We start from the raw sequence: 18814 nt of genomic DNA on the forward strand, positions 1-18814 counted from the left end.
ATATGTGGTTGATTCTTATATCAGTGATTCTTATAAATGGAATGCACAGTATTATACAAATGTAAATATCTTGGTAGCTTCAATAGTTTATTTAAGAACAAAAAATCTAAAAGGCCTCAATCCTCAAAACACAATAGCCCATTTTTTTTTAACAATTTAGTCTTATTTTTGCTTTGCATATCCATAGCTAAAGAGTAACTTCAAAGATCTAGCTCAAGTCAAATCTTTTCCCTTTGGTATATGACTTTGAAACACCTGCAATAAGATGTGGATGTTCTAATAAATTTTAAATGAAGAAACATTTTTATCCAATTTTACTTTTTTTAACCAAAAAAGGTTAGCGTCTAGGCTGTTTACTGAGTCTCAGCTTAATGCTTTTAAAACCAGCTAGTTCTAAATGCCAAAGTATTGGAGTTTATAACAGAAATGCTAATAGCCTCTTAACTAAGACAGCACAATGGAGAAACTTTCTGGCAATTTTCTACAAAATTCCAGTTGAGTGGATGAAGAAATTCTTGGCATAACGTTTACCAATGGTAGTCTGAAAGCTCACTGACTAAAGCAGAGTAGTTTGGATGGGCATCCTATTCAGTTTAATTTTTCACTTCATTTGAGCAGTCGTGGATTTTTTTTATCATTATTAAATTGCTCCTTTTCAAATTTTCTGTATTTCAAAGAAAATCTGAGTGCTTTGGTTAAGTGTAATTTTGTCTCTTGACTTCCTTACTCCAGCTCTAAGCCTTGCTGGGCTAATTTGTACCTTAGGGCAAAAACCTTGTTTCTAAATTGGTATCAAATGCTCCTGACTGTTTGGTTATTGCTTCCCAGATACTGAAAAGGAGGATTTTGCTTTGAGGTTTATTGCAGAAGGAGATTTGATCTCTGAGAGGGAAAAGCAGTATCCAGATTTCAGCTCCTTGCATTTTGCTCAAGAGAGTCAGACAGGAGTTGAATGACTGGAATTCAAATACCGAAGCTGCTTTGTGTCTTTTCATTTGCCCTTCTGTCCATTTTTATAGTCATTTAGAGGATGAGTAAATACCTAACAACCTTGCACCCCAAAATCAGGTCACTAAGTCTGTGTGTATAGTTGTGCAATTCAATCAAACTTGCATTGTGGAAGCTCAGGTCTGAGTTCTCCATTATACTGTGAAAAATCCTTGTCCATGAGTTTGCACTGGGTACATGTTACACAATGTGAGGAAAGGCCTGTTCCATATGCATGCCTGGGAAATATTGGGGATAAAGTGGAGAAAAACGCTAGATGCTTTAACTTCTTTGAAGTAGTGATGGGTGCTGGGAAAATATGGATATGAGGTTAGTTGCTAGTTTTACAAGGCAGGTCCTTTAAAAATGATCTGGTTAATTCTCTAATAATCACTGGTATGAACTGTTATAGTTACTGGGTGGCGGTATGTTCAGTGAGGCTAATGAAAAGGCTTGAGGCAAACAAATGCAGGAGCGTTCAGTGTGTACTGGGATGCTGACAAGTACTTGCCATCGTTTCATTCACCACTATTTCCATAAACCTCTGAAGAGAGAGGACCATTTTATATCAGTGAAGGTCCATTGTTAGTAGAGTGAAATGTAGACACTGACCTGCCCTGTTCAGTACCAAAGCTGGGCTGGTTTAGTTTCATTGCATGTGCGTATGTTTAAAAAGCAAAGTGGGAAAAGTGTGCGGAGTTTGGCTTTGATGACCTAGAAGGCACCGTATGTGACCTGGCTGGGATTTTGATGTGAATAGTTTTTTGGAATCTGTAATAAAGGTGTGACATAGATGATTACTTGCAAGAGACTGGTTTTACTTCCTGGACCCCATCATATGGTTTAGTTTCTAGAAAGCTAATACCCCTGTTGCATGGCAGAAGGTAATCTCTATTAACTTCATTGTCAATCTGCACACTCCTTCTTTTAAATCAAATGCTAGTAAAACACGTCAACCAAAAATAACCACAAACCCCAAAGCTGCCAATTAATAAAATGAGGTTGGAGGTTAGATTGTTGACCTGAACCTTGTGACAGAGGAGGATGATTTGGCCTCTGATTGGAAATCTGTTGGCAGTTGCTATCTCTGAACATCATTGATTTTCTGACCACTTTCCATTAAAAGACCTTGTTTTGCAGTTGCTTATAAGTTTTGCCAAACTTTAACTGATATCTTCCATGCTGGGAGTCTGCCTACAGCTGAATTTTTTTTAAGTTTCAGCAAAAATATTTCAGGCATTTCTCAGAATGAAATTAGGGAACTTTTGTTCATGTTAAAAATTCTTAAAACTGATTCACTGAGAAGTGTTAGTAATTTGGCGCAGCAACTCAGAATTTGACAGCAGTGGTCACCACACCCACACCCCCACACCCTGCCTCTCCTAACATTAAAAAGAACATTAAGATTACAAAGGCAGGCATTCAAAAATTAGAAAATTCCAGAATGAAGGTTGCCTTTACAAATGTGATTCATCTTCCTTGTGTGTATGTGTTATGATAATCTATAATTACTTGATCACATACTATATTTTCCACATCATTTTTTTGCATGTAACACACCAAATAATTTGCACTCTAATTGGTCCATCTTTTTAATTGTTTAAATTTGAATGTCTTAGCTTCCATACAAAGATCCATAATGATCAATAGTCTCACTTTGCACCTGGTTTCTCGAAACTGTCTTTCCCAGGTGACATTTTTGCAGGGTATGAATTCATGAAATGTTTGAATAGACAAGTTTAGATTACAGTGGTGATTTATCCTGGATATATAGCCACCAGTGTAACTATGCCAGTGGAAACATCTACTGCAGGCAGGCAAATCTGCTATTAGGGGGATTTGCATGGACGCAACTTATCCCAGTATCAGGCAGGGGTACAAATAGTGGCTTACAGCATTTTTGCCTGTCTACAGTGTAGGGGTTTACACTGGAGACCTGTCACTGATGGCTGAAATCCCTAGAGTAGACAAAGCCTTAATCTGTAGGTTTACAAGCTCATCTTTCTTGGTTCCCCTCCTTTCCCCTCTTACGCTGCCACTGGAATGAATTTAGATCTTCAGTGTCTCTGAACCTGCCACATATGTGCATCTGGAAGATTTCTGTCTCTCTTGATTTCTCTGCACTGCTCCTTGCTCCCACTAAATCTTGGAAGTGATGCTATTCCCCATCCCTCCTGGGTTCTCTGCCTCATTCCCTTCCAAGCTGGGAGATTCAGATGGCTTAATTTGTTCAATTTTTGCCAGAGATACAGTTTACTTCTGGCACCATGTAATATGTGTGACACGTAGGAGTTCTGGTAAGAGACTATTTATCTCCTGGCCTTAGTTACAAGACATGAGCCAGGGTTTCAAAAGATTATATCCCTGTCAAATGGCAGGGGTTCATGTCTACTCAGTCTAGTGAGTACTGTTATGGAATCACCACTAAGTGATAGAGGAGGTAGTGGAAAGGAGAGGATAATTGGTTTGTATTAAGGCAAATTCCCCTTGTCAATTATAATTCCCCTGTCATATCTTTTTTCTGTTTATTCCCACCCCAGCCCAGGACTTTCTAGGTAGACAGTGGGGAAAGAGAATCAGCATTTCTTGTGAATTGGATCAGAGTCCCAGAGGCTGAAGCCTGGTTTCTGCAGATTGGAAATTAGAGAACTGAATAGCAAATGACCCATCAAGCTAGAGGAAAAGTAGTCTTTGCTATTAAATCTGTTTTCCTTCAGATTATGGGAGCAAGTGAAGTTGGCTCTCCACCATTTACTCACATCTGTTACCCTGTGACTCTTCTGCATGCAGCACTGGAAATAGGTGCAAAGCCTTTAACTCCAAAAACAAATACTTACTAGATGTGTTAAAAATTGTCTCTCTTCTCTTCAAGCTCAGGTATGTGAACTAGCCTGACGTGTTCCATCCAGCAGAGGGCAGTGCTGCTCAGTGTATCAAAACCTCTGTGTGCAGGCTCAAAGATTCATTTTCTGTCTCTTTTTTTAGTCAGGAATTGAAATTCCTTTACTTGCTTGAGTTTTAAAAAGTAAACCAAGTAGAATCTGCAGTCTTTGGCTATCTTGAACGTTTAGTCGGTTTGGCAACACTGTCAAGTAAATTCTAGGTCTTGAGACTGTTTCTGGTATAAAGTCAGTGTACACCATCTACTTCCACTGTGGTATAAGACGACTCTCTTTATAGTATGCACTTTCCTATAGCATACGTGCTATTGGCCATCTAAATGGAAGGACCTGTTCTGTGGCATTTGGTATGGGCAGAGATAATTGCAATGCACTTTTTGGCAAACGCTCTTCTCAAGCGGGGAAACGTAACTAGCTTAGGATAGGAAATGTGGTCTCTTAAACCCTTAAGGCTTGATATGGTGTGATGGAGCTGATGCCCTCTTCATTGGAAGGGGGCGGATTAGAGAGCAGCAGGGACTTGATGTCCGAATAAATACCACTGGCTGTGTGTGCTTGACAATATACAAACCTGTGATAGTTCAGCTGTTGTAATGGACTGTGGCAGCCTCAGCCTATAGCAACAATCTTGTCTGCCTGTCTGTCATTATTTTTATATGGTCATGCCTGGGACTTAATTGTTCAGCCACTGGCATGTCTCTGTTCGTTAACTCTTTCCATTATTGTTTTGTTTAGGACCCCTGATGATCTCTCAAGGCAGATTGTTGCCCTGCAACAGAGGGAGCTTGTGCTGAAAGAGCAGAACTCTACCATCACAAACAGGTAGGTGCTGCCAACAAAGAATGTTGTGTTGCAGGAATTTGTTACTTTTAATACAAGTAAAGAGAAAATAAAAGGCTGCAGTCCCAGATACTTTTTGTACTTGCTGCTCTTCATTTTGTCCTACTGCCTCCCAGAAATCTTCTGTATCGTTATTATCTTTACTATGCTGGTGGTGAAGGTTACATTTGTGACTGTGACTTAAAGGAACACCATAGATTTTTTGGAAGGGTCTTGGGGATTGGAGATGTAGAAATGTGTGGAGCACTTTTATCCATGCTTACTTCCGAGGCTGAAATGATTTCAGGGTGCAAATGGAATGTGAGCTGGTTTCCCAACCCTTTTCACTTTTAAAAGTGATATTACAGCTAAACAGACTAGTCCCCTGAATGTAGAGGAAGATTAAAAATCCTTGGGTCCGTGTGACTTTGATTAGGCTAGTAGAAAAGAGCACTTCAAAGACTTGGAAATTTGACTTGACAGGTGATGGGAGAAGACTTTGAATTTCTGGCTTCAGCTAGTGGCATTCTGATAGTAGGCTACTCTTAGACATTCAGAGGAGCCTGGGTTACTGCACCTTCGGCCCTCTTGCTGAATTTGGGGTTGGGAGTGTTTTTTGCAAGCTAATTTGTTGCCATGATATAGCTGGTATAAAATTATCCAGACTCTGCCACCATAACTGGACTCTATAGTCACTGTGGTATTTTACACTGGTGTGGGAACGAGGGAGATATAATCAGTGCATCTGCTGCATTTTGCAACAAGTTGTCTTGTGCGCTAATCACTGTTAGACCTCTGATTTAAGTTTGGTTTAGTCCAGGTTCTAAGTGACAATGTTCAGAGTTTGAACTGTAGAGCTCCCAGAAGATCCAACACTGCTTCTTGCACCTGAATATGTAGAACTGATTTGAGGGGAACATGTCAATTCTGCTTTTTTTGGTTACCGAGTCTGGTCAAACCAGGTTGGCCTGAGGACCAATATCCTGGGATTTCTGCAGGAAATACTTTAAGATCTGGTTCCTTGAAGTAACTCTCAGTTTGACTCCCTATCTGGATAGATCATCTACATCAAAAGGTATGAATTGTATATTTTGCTTCAGACGCCCAGAAAAAGGAGAGGTTATGTTTTTTGTTTTGTTTAACCTTTCCTGGAGATATGGCATGAAGGGAAGGAGTTTGCTTTAACTTTGGAATTGCAGAAGTTGTCGTCTTGATCCTGGCATCCCACGCTGACTTAACCTATGAGAAATATACCTCATTCAGTAGTGGGCCTGCGATGACTTCTTATAATTGATTGAACTCTTCTGTTGGGATTATGACTTATTTTGTAAGGAGCCACAATCATGGACCAGGACCTGATTGATCTAGACACTGTACAAACACAGAATAAAAATATGGTCCATTTCCCAAAGAGCTTACAAACTAAGTAATGACTGAGTCCTTTGTTCTTGGACCCTCTCCAGAGACCTGCTGACTATACCGTTACTGCTACAGCCAAGATTAGAAAAGTATATTTTGATGCAGTACAACCTTTAAAGTTACTATACTTCGGTGTTTCATAAGGGGACTGAGTTTGTTTGCCATGCTGTATCTGTTTACTTCGCAGGCTGAGATGATTACAGGTGGCAATATTATTAACCATGGCTGCTCATTGCGAGAAGGAAATGTGATTCTGCTGTAGAGTGTGCTCTCGCCCTCAACCCATGTGCACTCTCTCTCCTGTTTCCCAAGCCACGGCATTTCCTTGAATCTACGTGTCTGTCCTTGTTAGAAGCAATACCACAACAAGTATCTAAAAGGTTTTTTGGGTTTGTGGCTTTCTGCGTTGCCAAGGTGTTGGCTGACATGTCCAAGCAACAGCAATGTACAACATTTCCACTTTCAGCATAAACATGTTGAAAACACAGCGGTCAAATATTCTGTAGTTCAGCAGTGGTTAAACATCCTCTGTTAATCTCAGGCCACTTTCACTAACATGCCTCCTGAAGTGTCTGGTAGATTCTGGTTCAGGGGATGATCATTGTCTGTGCCCTCCCTTACTGATGACGTGCAGGATTCAAGCAGGGCAATAAAAGCTTAGTATAAATACTCTTTAAGTGCTACTGAAACTGTTTAGCCAGTTGTTAAAATTGTTAGCCCAGGGTAAAATCCCCTGGATGCAGCCAGATAAATTGGTTCATGGTTTGTTGTCAAGAGGCTTAAAGGGGAAAACCAGTTTGATATCTTTTAAAAAAACAAAAACAAATGACCAAAATAAAAAATAAAAGTGGTGGTGGTAATGTTTAACAGTTATTGATTTTGGAGGCTGCTGCTCACCGCCTGCCAGAAAAAATGATTTTGTTAATGAATTTATTAATTGCCAGGAGGAATCTTTTTGTTGAGAAAACAGCTCGTTGGAAGTGCCTGTTCATGCTGGTCACAACTGGATCAATTTAACTTAAAAACAAAAACATGATCAAAATTACTTTTTGATTTTCAAAGGCGCCTTCAAATGAAACAGGCAGTAAAAACTGGCTCATATTAAAACTTTTAAAATCTTCTAAGACGCAATCCTGTGAGTTCAGTTTCTAAAACTGACAAGTTCTCCTTTCTTCTGTCTAATATTTTATTCTGTCTTAAAGTATAGGCAATCAGGTACATTCTAAAATCTTCCATTACAGATTATTTGAAAGTTCCCAGGAGAGAATCTTGAGTCTCTGACAGTAAAGTGCTTTTAAAGAAAGTAAATATGATTTTTCTTTTTTCATTGAACCATATCCAGCGTCAGCTGATTTATCTATTCTTTTATTTGTTTCCTGTAGTGTCCAAAATGAGCCTATGTAATACAATGGCCTAGTGTGTGTGATCATGACTCCCTCTAGTGGTTGGTCCCAACAATTATACAGCCTTCTACTATCTCACTACTAAAGTAAAAAGAAAAGGAGTACTTGTGGCACCTTAGAGACTAAACATTTATTAGAGCATAAGCTTTCGTGAGCTACAGCTCACTTCATCGGATGCATACTACTACTAAAGTAATTCTCCTTTTAGGTTTAGTGGTAGGGTCTTGGGCTTTTGGTACTGAAGGTCATAGGGTTGAGCCTGCTGACAGATGTGTTACCTGCATATGTATGGGCCTATGTACTGCAAAAACATAAAGGAAGGCAGGGTCCCTGCTCCAAAGAGCTTTGATGAGTTTTCTCAATAGTTGCTAAGAGAATGATTTTAGAATCTCTACTACCTGGATACTTAGAATCATAGAATATCAGGGTTGGAAGGTTGCTCAGGAGGTCATCTAGTCCAACCCCCTGCTCAAAAGCAGGACCCATCCCCAATTAAATCATCCCAGCCAGGGCTTTGTCAAGCCTGACCTTAAAAACTTCTAAGGAAGGAGATTCCACCACCTCCCTAGGCAATGCATTCCAGTGTTTCACCACCCTCCTAGTGAAAAAGTTTTTCCTAATATCCAACCTAAACCTCCCCCACTGCAACTTGAGACCATTACTTCTTGTCCTGTCCTCTTCCACCACTGAGAATAGTCTAGAACCATCCTCTCTGGAGCCACCTCTCAGGTAGTTGAAAGCAGCTATCAAATCCCCCCTCATTCTTCTCTTCCGCAGACTAAACAATCCCAGTTCCCTCAGCCTCTCCTCATAAGTCATGTGTTCCAGACCCATAATCATTTTTGTTGCCCTTCGCTGGACTCTCTCCAATTTATCCACATCCTTCTTGTAGTGTGGGGCCCAAAACTGGACACAGTACTCCAGATGAGGCCTCACCAATGTCGAATAGAAGGGGACGATCACGACCCTCGATCTGCTCACTATGCCCCTACTTATACATCCCAAAATGCCATTGGCCTTCTTGGCAACAAGGGCACACTGCTGACTCATATCCAGCTTCTCGTCCACTGTCACCCCTAGGTCCTTTTCCGCAGAACTGCTGCCTAGCCATTCGGTCCCTAGTCTGTAGCTGTGCATTGGGTTCTTCCGTCCTAAGTGCAGGACCCTGCACTTATCCTTCTTGAACCTCATCAGATTTCTTTTGGCCCAATCCTCCAATTTGTCTAGGTCCCTCTGTATCCTATCCCTGCCCTCCAGCGTATCTACCACTCCTCCCAGTTTAGTATCATCCGCAAATTTGCTGAGAGTGCAATCCACACCATCCTCCAGATCATTTATGAAGATATTGAACAAAACCGGCCCCAGGACCGACCCCTGGGGCACTCCACTTGACACCGGCTGCCAACTAGACATGGAGCCATTGATCACTACCCGTTGAGCCCGACAATCTAGCCAACTTTCTACCCACCTTATAGTGCATTCATCCAGCCCGTACTTCTTTAACTTGCTGACAAGAATACTGTGGGAGACCATGTCAAAAGCTTTGCTAAAGTCAAGATACAATACATCCACTGCTTTCCCTTCATCCACAGAACCAGTAATCTCATCCTAGAAGGCGATTAGATTAGTCAGGCATGACCTTCCCTTGGTGAATCCATGCTGACTGTTCCTGATCACTTTCCTCTCATGTAAGTGCTTCAGGATTGATTCTTTGAGGACCTGCTCCATGATTTTTCCGGGGACTGAAGTGAGGCTCACTGGCCTGTAGTTCCCAGGATCCTCCTTCTTCCCTTTTTTAAAGATTGGCACTACATTAGCCTTTTTCCAGTCATCCGGGACTTCCCCGGTTCGCCACGAGTTTTCAAAGATGATGGCTTACTTAGGAAAATCATGACCAGGAGTCAGCATTTTAATCTCTTTTTGGGTAGTGGAGCAGGAAGTCACTTATAAGCCCAATTTCCATATTGTTATGGTGAGAGACCTGATGGCTGACAGAAGAGGGTTAAGTGTAAGGTGAGGTTAGTGATGATATTACCTGCTCGTGGACTTATTCCTCATTAGTGTGTCTCTTTTGCTCTTTAGTATCAGTGGTGTAAGAAAGGGCTTTAATAATTAACTGATCAGCAACATCCCACTTCCAGGATGGCAGCACTCTCCAAACGATTTTTACTGCATATTCATTAGGTCTGGATATGTTTGGTGAAGGTGCTGTTAGTGGTGGTTGAGTTTTATGGAATGGCTTGTGTGAGCTTTTACAATACTGGTATCATTTTCCTGATCCTCATAGTGTAATTTTTACTGGTATTTTATTTTGATTGGGGGAACCTCCTCCCACCTTTCCTGTATTCTGATTATTGTAGACATTTTTTCAATCTGTTATTCATCCTGCAGTCTAACAAACAGCCCCCAGTTTCCTTAATGGAGAAGATTTGATTGCTAATGTAGTTGAGTATGAGCAGGACTGGGCTTCAGAAAACAAACCAGGCATGGAAATGATGGAACGGGGGTAATTTGCGACACACAATCACATCTTTCCTGCAGAACTGGAGAGCAGATTTAGCTCTCTATGGAGCCTGTTTTTGTTCAGTTTGTCCTGGGAGATCTAGAAAGAGGCGTCTGGAGAGGAGGGGAGAAGACATGGGTAAAATGTGTACACAACAGCATATTGCATCTGTGAGGAATGAACAGACAAAACCAATTTCACTTAACACTTCCCTTGAATTTCTATCCCTCTAGTTGTATAGTGCTCCTGTGGTGCCAGTGTTTCCATTATTAAAAAAATAATAAAAGGCCATTGTACCATAAAAGGTTACATTATTGTAACATTACAGCTCTGGCTTAGCGTTGATTTTTCTGGCTGTTGGGAGTGTAGGCACAGCCAGTGCTTAGTGTTACTTGTATGTCAGTATTTCAGGGAACTGTAGAGAATAGGTGATGATGCAAATCATATATATGACACTACCTAAGCAAATTGGGGCACTTGAGACACAACCATAGGCCAGAATTTCCTGATCTGTAAATTTAAGTCAATTTCTTTTGACTGTGGGTTGGTTTTTTGCTTGTGTCTGAATTGTATGGAGTCTCTCGGAGGTTGCTAACATTTGCTAGGTAGGAGAGGAAAATTCCTCCTATAGTGCTGGTGAGGAGGAGGAGAGGGTCGCTGCCACTCTTCCACTGGGCACATTAACTGCAGCAAAAAAACTACTTCAGCACTGCTGATTAATGTAGCAGAAAGTGCCATTAATAGCGCATGATGGAATCTCACCGCTGTTTTGGAGCGTGTTGCTGTGAGTTGTGTAAATAGAGTAAATTATACTTTAGGCGGCAGCAGCAGGAGGTATTGTGGAGCCTGGGTAACTGTAGAATAAAGATAACAATCCAAAGGCTTAGAGGAACAGAGGATAATGAAGACTGCTTTGGGATCACTTGGATAGCTTGATGAGATGTAGCCTATGAGAAATTGGCCTTACTTAGGAGGAGCACTGTGTAGATAATGAAAGAAACAAGTTTAATTACTAGGCCCATTTAGCTACTGTGATTAGCTCCTTCTCTTTTCTTTCGCTCCTTCTGAGTACAAAATTAATGTTCTAGAAACATGTCAGTCATGGCTGGCTTCCGCCGTAAGCATGTGCTGTGATGAGTTCCCATGCATGTCATCTCCAGGAGATGGAGAGAGAAAGATCTTAGACTTAATACTTCCTGCTGCTTGTACCTTACTCTTCTTAGTGAGTTCAGCCAACCATTAAACTTTTTCCACTCTGCTTGTTCCCAACCATATTTTTATAAACTCAATTGGTTGCTCACATGCTATGGTGATGAGTGTCAGAGAAATGCCAATAAATCTCCTCTTCATATGTTGCGCAGCAATCTTGTGTGTTTATAAACAAGTGTCAGGGCATGTGTTGCTGCAACCTTGACACAAAGAAAGTGCTAGAAAAGAAGGTAGCCCAAGTAGCTAAGGAGATGAGTTGCTTTGGAGAAAAGCTCAGTACTTGAAAGCTCTGAGCATAAAGATTTGCAGACTCACTGTTCTCTTTGAATAGACCTGGTCATTGGCAGGCCTTAAGCCACAGACTTCAAATATTTTGCTGCAGGTTTGCCTTGGTCTCCTCTTTTCCTGGAACTGAGGGTTTCAGGTAGACATGCTGGTAGTGAGTTTAGAGAAGCCTTCCATTATGAGGTCTATCCTTCTATTGTTTGGATCTTTTAAATAGGAATTTTACCTTCTGTCCTCCTGATGTCAGACCTACTTCTTGGGAAATTATTTCTGCATATTTTTACTACAAGAGACTCATGAAGTGCTTTGTGGTCTGAGAACGGTTTACTGGGAAAGAGGTATGTGAACACTGACAAATGCATCAAATGTTCTTATTTGAGTAGAAGCAGTTGTGTATTCCATGTAGGTGTGCGCACACCCAGCTCACCGGAGCAGGACAACTTTGCCTAGCAGTACCTGGAAAGGCAGTGTTCATGGCCTGCAGCCCTAGCCCTTCCCCTGGCCATATAAGGGCGGCACCAATTCAACCCCTTCAGTTCCTTCTCATTGCGCATGGACAGAGTCGGTGTGGTGTCTTCACCTCACACTTTTGGTCTCAATTTTCCTTGTTCGTAGTAGTAGAAGTAGTATCTTAGGTTTAGTTCAGTGTTAGTTTGCTGCTCTATGTCATACCCTCACCAGGGTTCAAGCATTGTCCATCATATAAGGGTGCTGTGCCCAACAGTAACCCTCACATGAGATACTTGCTGTGTCTTGGCAAGGGATACATTAAAGAGTAGTGCCCCATCTGCATGTCATTCAGAAAGAAGACTCAGGTGGCAAGAGACTTGGGAATAAAGCAGCACCTTCTAGAGCAGGCTATGAGGCCTGTTTTAGCACTGAGGCCCTCTTGTGATCAACAGTCGCCTTCAGATCTGGCAAGTGAACCCACTCCATACTCAGGTTCTGATGTTTCCCTGAAGATGAAGAGGGGTCATTCCTCCTCCTGATGCGGTGAGAAAAAGGTCCCATAAAACAAGTTGGTACATTCCAGGGCTCAGGGAGACTCCTCCTCATCTTCTCAGAGAAGTGTTGTCCGGCATTGTACTCCCTCCAGCACATGGGATGGAGCAGGCCTGTCCAATTAGTCCCTGGTACTGTGACGAGACCAGCAAGAGCCCATACTGTTGACTCCAGTTCTGGCCATGGGGCATCTGTTGAGTCCAGTACTGATGACATCGGCACCAGCACTAACCATCTCCATGCTGGCAGCATACCAGGCGGCCTCAGGCCTGCTTTGCCTCTCAGTACCAAACTCTCCACTGGTCCAGGAGTTCTCTGGTGCCATGGCTTTTACCGGGATAGATGCCAGGGGAACAGACTCTCCAGGCATGGTGTTTAATCCTTACTGGGCTGAGAAAACAGGCCAGTAGCCCAAGAAACTGAGCCACCGACTGCAGAAACCTAATGTTATGGTTGGATTCAGTTCAATAACAAGAGGTGACAAATAGTTAGGCTTACTCAACTTTATGAATTCTAGTTTATTAGTCAAAGATTAGAACAGCATGGCACAGAAAGGATGATCAATATGTTACCACTTCTCGGGAGATGATAGTACAGCTGGCCAGCTGACTCAGAATCTGAGCTGCACTCTACCTCTGTATATACTAGGGTTGAGGGTTTTCACCATTTCTGAGCATTACTTCTTATTATCTTCGACATGTTTTTCAAGATTCTTTACTAGGCTTGCATAGACCTTCAGTAAACATGACAAAGTTTGTAACCAGTTGATTATCTTGTTTTGACTGTTCCAGAAGTCAGCAAAACCTTAGAGACCTACTTCACAAGTTATAGCGTGGTGCAGGTCAACAAACGTCAACCAAATTTTGTCTTGTCCTTGTTCTGTGTCTGTACCTAAAACTGAAATTACAGTACTTCACATCTTTCCTTCATTAAACAGCTTAACCTAAGTAAAAAGCATTTGGTAAAAAGCTGAACATGAATAAAATTAGTAGTTACACAAAAACATATGTGCTGTATATAATATTGGCTAACACTGTAAACCTTCCAGAATTTCTCTTATCTGGTGTCATACATATTTGCAGACTACTGAAAGACTAGTGGGTTAAGTGCATTTCTCAACTCTGGTTGTATTCTCATGCTACATACAGAGCACTCATCATCTAGAGGTTACAGCACCTAACTGTAGTACAGTTTTAGAGTTTTATATAATTCAGCATTCTAAATCTTATTCACCATTGGCTACTTTTGTATACTGATTACATAACTTGATTCCATTGTTTGATTAATACATTTTGCTTGTCAGCTGAATGCATCTATTTTCTATTAGTTAGCAAAAAGCAGTTTACATTCATGGTTAATAATTCTGTTTGTGAGAGCTGTTTTCCTAATATATTCTGTTTACAAGAGCCAGCTCCACAAACCTTGATAAAGTCCATTCCTTATCTGGAAACTATCCCTTACAGCATTTAGCAATGTATATAGCTAAATCTTCACAAGCTGTGTATTTTCCATTTTGCCTTTGGCCTGGTTGCAAACACCATGGTCCCTTGGATTAGTTCAGTCAAGACTAGTGTGTCTGTCTGAAAGTGTTCAGATGTGAGACTCCTGCCATATATGTCCAGAATTTTTTAAGCATGGCTAGAGCCTTGGGTCTATGTCTCACTCCTTTTCCAGGTGAAGGCCAGACTCTTCACAGGATGGATTTTTCTTCTTGGCTCATGCTTCCCATTGTGTTGGTTCTTCCATCTCTTTTCCTGGAAGTTCCCAGCAACGCCAGGAACAGAAATGCTGCCAGGGTCGTTGTTACAGCCCATTAAACTCATATGGCTTTATTTGAAACCTCCTTAAGACTGCTCTTTAGAGCGTCCTTTGAAAAGGAAGGAACATTAGAAGGAAGAATTGCTATATTATTTAGCCCATAGGCATCCTAAATCTGGAGTTGAGAAGTCATCAGATTCTTCAAGTTCATCTGAGCTTGTCTACTTAAGATAGATCTTTGATTCAGAAGAGGAACAGGATTCCCTTTTCAACATTTTTGTCACTTGAAGATGCCATCTTTAACTCTTCATCTTCCTTCTGGTTTCAGTGAGGACTTCCAAGAGATAGTGATGTATTTAGCTCAGCGTTTGGAGATTCTAGGTGCTGTCGTCTAACAAAAGCTTCACAAACTCTTGTCATTTTGGAGACGTGATATGGACTCTGCAACCAAGATTAAAATTTAATTCCAGCATCCTTCCCTGATGTCTTTGCTCCAGCAGCCAAGTCTATGGGTGGAAGATCTCCTAAAACAAATGTGAGGACAAAGCATCCAATAATCTGAAATGCTGGGGAAGGTCTTTCTTCTCATCTGTTCTTTCCTGTGTGAATTGCTCGTTGGTCCAGCAATGATGGCATGAACTACAACTTACATTTTTGGAATAAACTCTTCACTGTTGTGGATTTTCATTCTGACCCTTACAGGCATGCTGTGAAAGTGGATTCTTGGGGATCTAGGATTTGGCCAGATACACATGGTATGCAGACTACAATACCTCTGAAGCAACAGTGTGTTGTATTGCCTCTGCTCTTATGATCAGGAAGCATTCTTAACTTGGAACCTTCAAAACGTCTGAAGAACCAAAGTAAGGTGCTAAGAAGTCCACCAGTCACCTTGGGCAGATAGAAACCAGAATCAGTTTTTACGTGGAAGAGTAGGACATCTTTGTTTCATCTATTTCTTGTTCTTCCTCCTAAAGTACATATCAAATAGTGACTTTATTTCAAGAAATCTATTTTAAATGGAAAGTTCCTTTTAGGGGCCTTGAGGAAAGGACCCTTCCTGCTTGAACATGCAGCTTCCTGTGAGGAAGATGATTCTGAAAATATGGCTGATTAAACATTTTCCTTCCCAGAGTGCTCAGAAGACTTCTGCTCTGTTGGTGCACTAGCGTCACATTTCTTCATGTCCTTCACAGGCTCCATTTGTGTAAATCAAATGTGTGTGATTTACTGATCTGCTCTCTCAAAGAACCTGCTCTCTCTGGTTTTGTGTATGTGTATGTATATCTTAAACAAACCAACCACTTCAATGAAAGCAAGGGGTAGGGAGGCTGCAAATTCCACAGGAAATGTTTTTGAGTAAGGCAGCAGGGATTCGTTTTAAACAACAGTGAGTGAATTATAACAAGCTGGGAGCTGTCCATCTCCTCAAGTATTAAGTCAGATCCATGTCATAAACCATCACCCACTGTCTGTTTTCCTCACTTCCTTGGACGTCCCAGAGAACTTCCGTCTTGAATATAAATGGAGCCTGTCATACTTTCTCCCCTAATCTTCTGTAGGCTTGGACAGATGTTTAATTACAAGGAAAGGTCCTTTATTTAAAGGAGGAAAAAGTGCTGGCTTTTTGATAGTTTCTGTAAGTTATTTTGCTATCAGGAGAAGCAGTTGATGTGTCCTAGAGTCCATATGACAAGGACAGTCTCTCTTCCTCCTCCCCCCCCCCCCCCCGGTTTATATATAAGGGGCACACACTTTGGTGTGGTTTGTGTGTGGATGCACATTTATATAATACTAGACGAATGTTTATGTTCACAGCACTTCAGGGCAGTATTAAATACTTTCCAGCATGTTCTGCATTTATAGTTATAAAAAGACTCCAGTTTATATTAAGTTTTGCATAAACCCATCTGTTTTTAAAAAATGTGCACAAAATAGCCATTGCAGGCCTGAAAATACTTGTCTCTTTAAGAAACGACCAGCCTACTCTTCTCTCAGCAAACACATTCAGATTGTCAGCTCCACGGGGCAGGGTTCTGTCATGGTATTTGTCTCTAAAGTGCCACGCTTAACGATAGTGCTGTAGAAATAATAAATTGTTGTTCATTTTTCATTTCCCCCTTGTCCTACACTGGTCCCTATTGGAAAGCAAGGGGGCAAAAAAGAACTGTTAAGGCCAGTATAAAGGCACTGATCTCCTTCCACCTCATTGGGTTTCCTTTGTCCTAGAATCATAGACATCAGCCCCAGATCATGGCTCATCATACTCATCTTCATTGTTTTTCACCTCCCCTTTTCTTCCCCCCTTGAGCTTGGTGAAAAGAATGTTCAGAAATCCTAAGGAAAACAACTGGGGCGGTGTGATAAATTTACCCTAATGATGAGTTTAACTGTAAGAAGAGAGTGAAAGTTCATAAAATGTCACAGTAACTTATAATGACACATGTTGATGGGGAAGAGGTATGAAAGGGAGACAGACTGAATTAGTCCAAACCAAAAGGCCTACTGATATCATTCAAGGACTGTGTTAAGATCACGTCTTGTTAACAAGAACTGTGTGAGACTGCAGATCAATGAACCAAAATTGGTGTGTTGGAAATTAGGTCTAATTGGTGGACAAAATAACGAGGGGATGGGCTATTCCCCCCATCGCTTCCTTTTGGGGTCCTTTGAAAATGAGACTTCGGGGAGAAAAATTGGCTATGGCTACTGCAGCGAGCTTCACCATCATGCCTGCCACACTCACTGTTTCCTAGGACCCCGGGACTACTTCATCCTGAGAGATGTCCTGACCAGACTGGGCCTGAAAGAGGGACTCAGAAGACCTCACCATCTCTACTGACTCCGGCTGAATCCCAAACACCACTTAGTCTGGAGACTTTGCTCCTCTGCTGTCTCTTTCCCTTCTCTACCTTATTTCTTCTCTTTCCAGTTTCTCTCCTTTTTTTCCCTCTGTCTGAAAAGCATCTGTCTTAGCTAACCAGGACTGTGTATTTTGCAACATTACTATATACCAAACTCCGAACTTTGTTAAAAACTGCTTAATGTTAGGGAATTTCAGGGTCATGTTAACATCTTTGGCTGTTAGGGACCATATATTCCATCAAAATTAATACAACCACTTCTCCCCCACCCCAGTCATGATTGGGGCCCCATTGTGCTAGGCACTGTATAAGCACATGAAGACATAGAGGATCATGCCCTGAGGAGATGGTGCTAGGATATCTGAGTGTGGCCACTGTTGTATTAATTTAGATGGAATATATGGGCCAAAGGTGTTAACATAACTCGGTCACTGTCCAACGTTAAACAGTGTTAAGCAGGGGTCAGGGTTTGGTATACAGAGACCTTAGCCTGCTTAAAGTGGCAAACACACCATTAAGCGCTCTAGTTTCCAGGGTGGTCCTGCAGGGACTGGATTTTGGCCCTGTGCCATTTAACATTTTTATCAATGACCTGGAAGAAAACATAAAACCATCACTGATAAAGTTTGCAGATGATGCACAAATTGCAGGAGTGGTAAATAATGAAGAGGACTGGTCACCGAATCAGCAATCTAGGTTGCTTGATAAATGGGGTGTAAGCAATATGTGTTTTAATACGGATAAATGTATACAAATAGGAACAAAGAATGGAGGCCATACTTACACGATGGTGGAGTCTATCCTGGGAAGCAGTGATTCTGAAAAAGATTTGGGAGTCATGGTGGATAATCAGCTGAACAAGAGCTTCGTGTGCCACTGTGGCCAAAAGAGCTAATACGATCTTGGGATGCAAAAATGGGCATCTCAGGTTAAATCCAAGTAGGAATAAAGAGGTTATTTTAACTCTGTATTTGACACTCGTGTGACCACTGCTGGAATACTGTGTCCAGTTCTGGAGCTCACAATTCAAGGATGTTGATAAATTGGAAAGGGTTTGGAGAAGAGCGATGAGAATGATTAAAGGATTAGAAAACATGCTTTATAGTGATAAACTCGAGGAGCTCAACCTATTGAGTTTAAAGAGAAGGTTAAGGGGTGACTTGATTATACTTTGTAAGAACCTACATTGGAACAAATATTTAATAATAAGCTTTTCAGTTTAGCAGAGAAAGGTATAATGTGATCTGAGGGCTGGAAGTTGAAGCTAGAAAAATTCAGACTGGAAAATAAGATGTACGTTTTTAATGGTGAGAGTAATAAACCACTGGAACAATTTACCAGGGGTCATGGAGGATTTTCCATCACTGACAATTTTTAAATCAAGATCAAACGTTTTTCTAGAAGATCTGCTCTAGGAATTATTTTGGGGATGTTCTGTGGCCTGTGCGATGTACGCGATCAGCCTACAGTTTCCTTCTGGCCTTAATCTCTGAATCTTTTAACCTTCCATTAAAGATACAGAAAAGAGGAAAAACAGTTAAATCATTTGAAATGTAAAGTATTAAATAAGGCTTTCATTTTAACAGCTCTTGTTCCTTTTCCTTTGAGCTGTAGAGAGCTTTTAGAAGAAAAAAAATCCCATGTTCGAAGTCTCATAGATGGTGG

The 18814-nt window shown here is 41.2% G+C and overlaps 1 protein-coding gene across 3 annotated transcripts in view; it reads left to right on the forward strand.

The window, feature by feature from the left end:
• MAD1L1 (mitotic arrest deficient 1 like 1) overlaps positions 1 to 18814 on the forward strand; it is a 565246-nt gene that overhangs the window by 49224 nt on the left and 497208 nt on the right. For all 3 annotated transcript variants that reach the window (XM_073361988.2, XM_073361987.2, XM_073361989.2), the window contains exon 10: positions 4623 to 4709. In XM_073361988.2, the coding sequence (XP_073218089.1) occupies positions 4623 to 4709 (87 nt within the window). The remainder of the gene's footprint in view (positions 1 to 4622; positions 4710 to 18814) is intronic.

The sequence above is a fragment of the Lepidochelys kempii genome, chromosome 10, assembly GCF_965140285.1.
Source record: "Lepidochelys kempii isolate rLepKem1 chromosome 10, rLepKem1.hap1, whole genome shotgun sequence".
Taxonomy (NCBI): Eukaryota; Metazoa; Chordata; order Testudines; family Cheloniidae; genus Lepidochelys; species Lepidochelys kempii.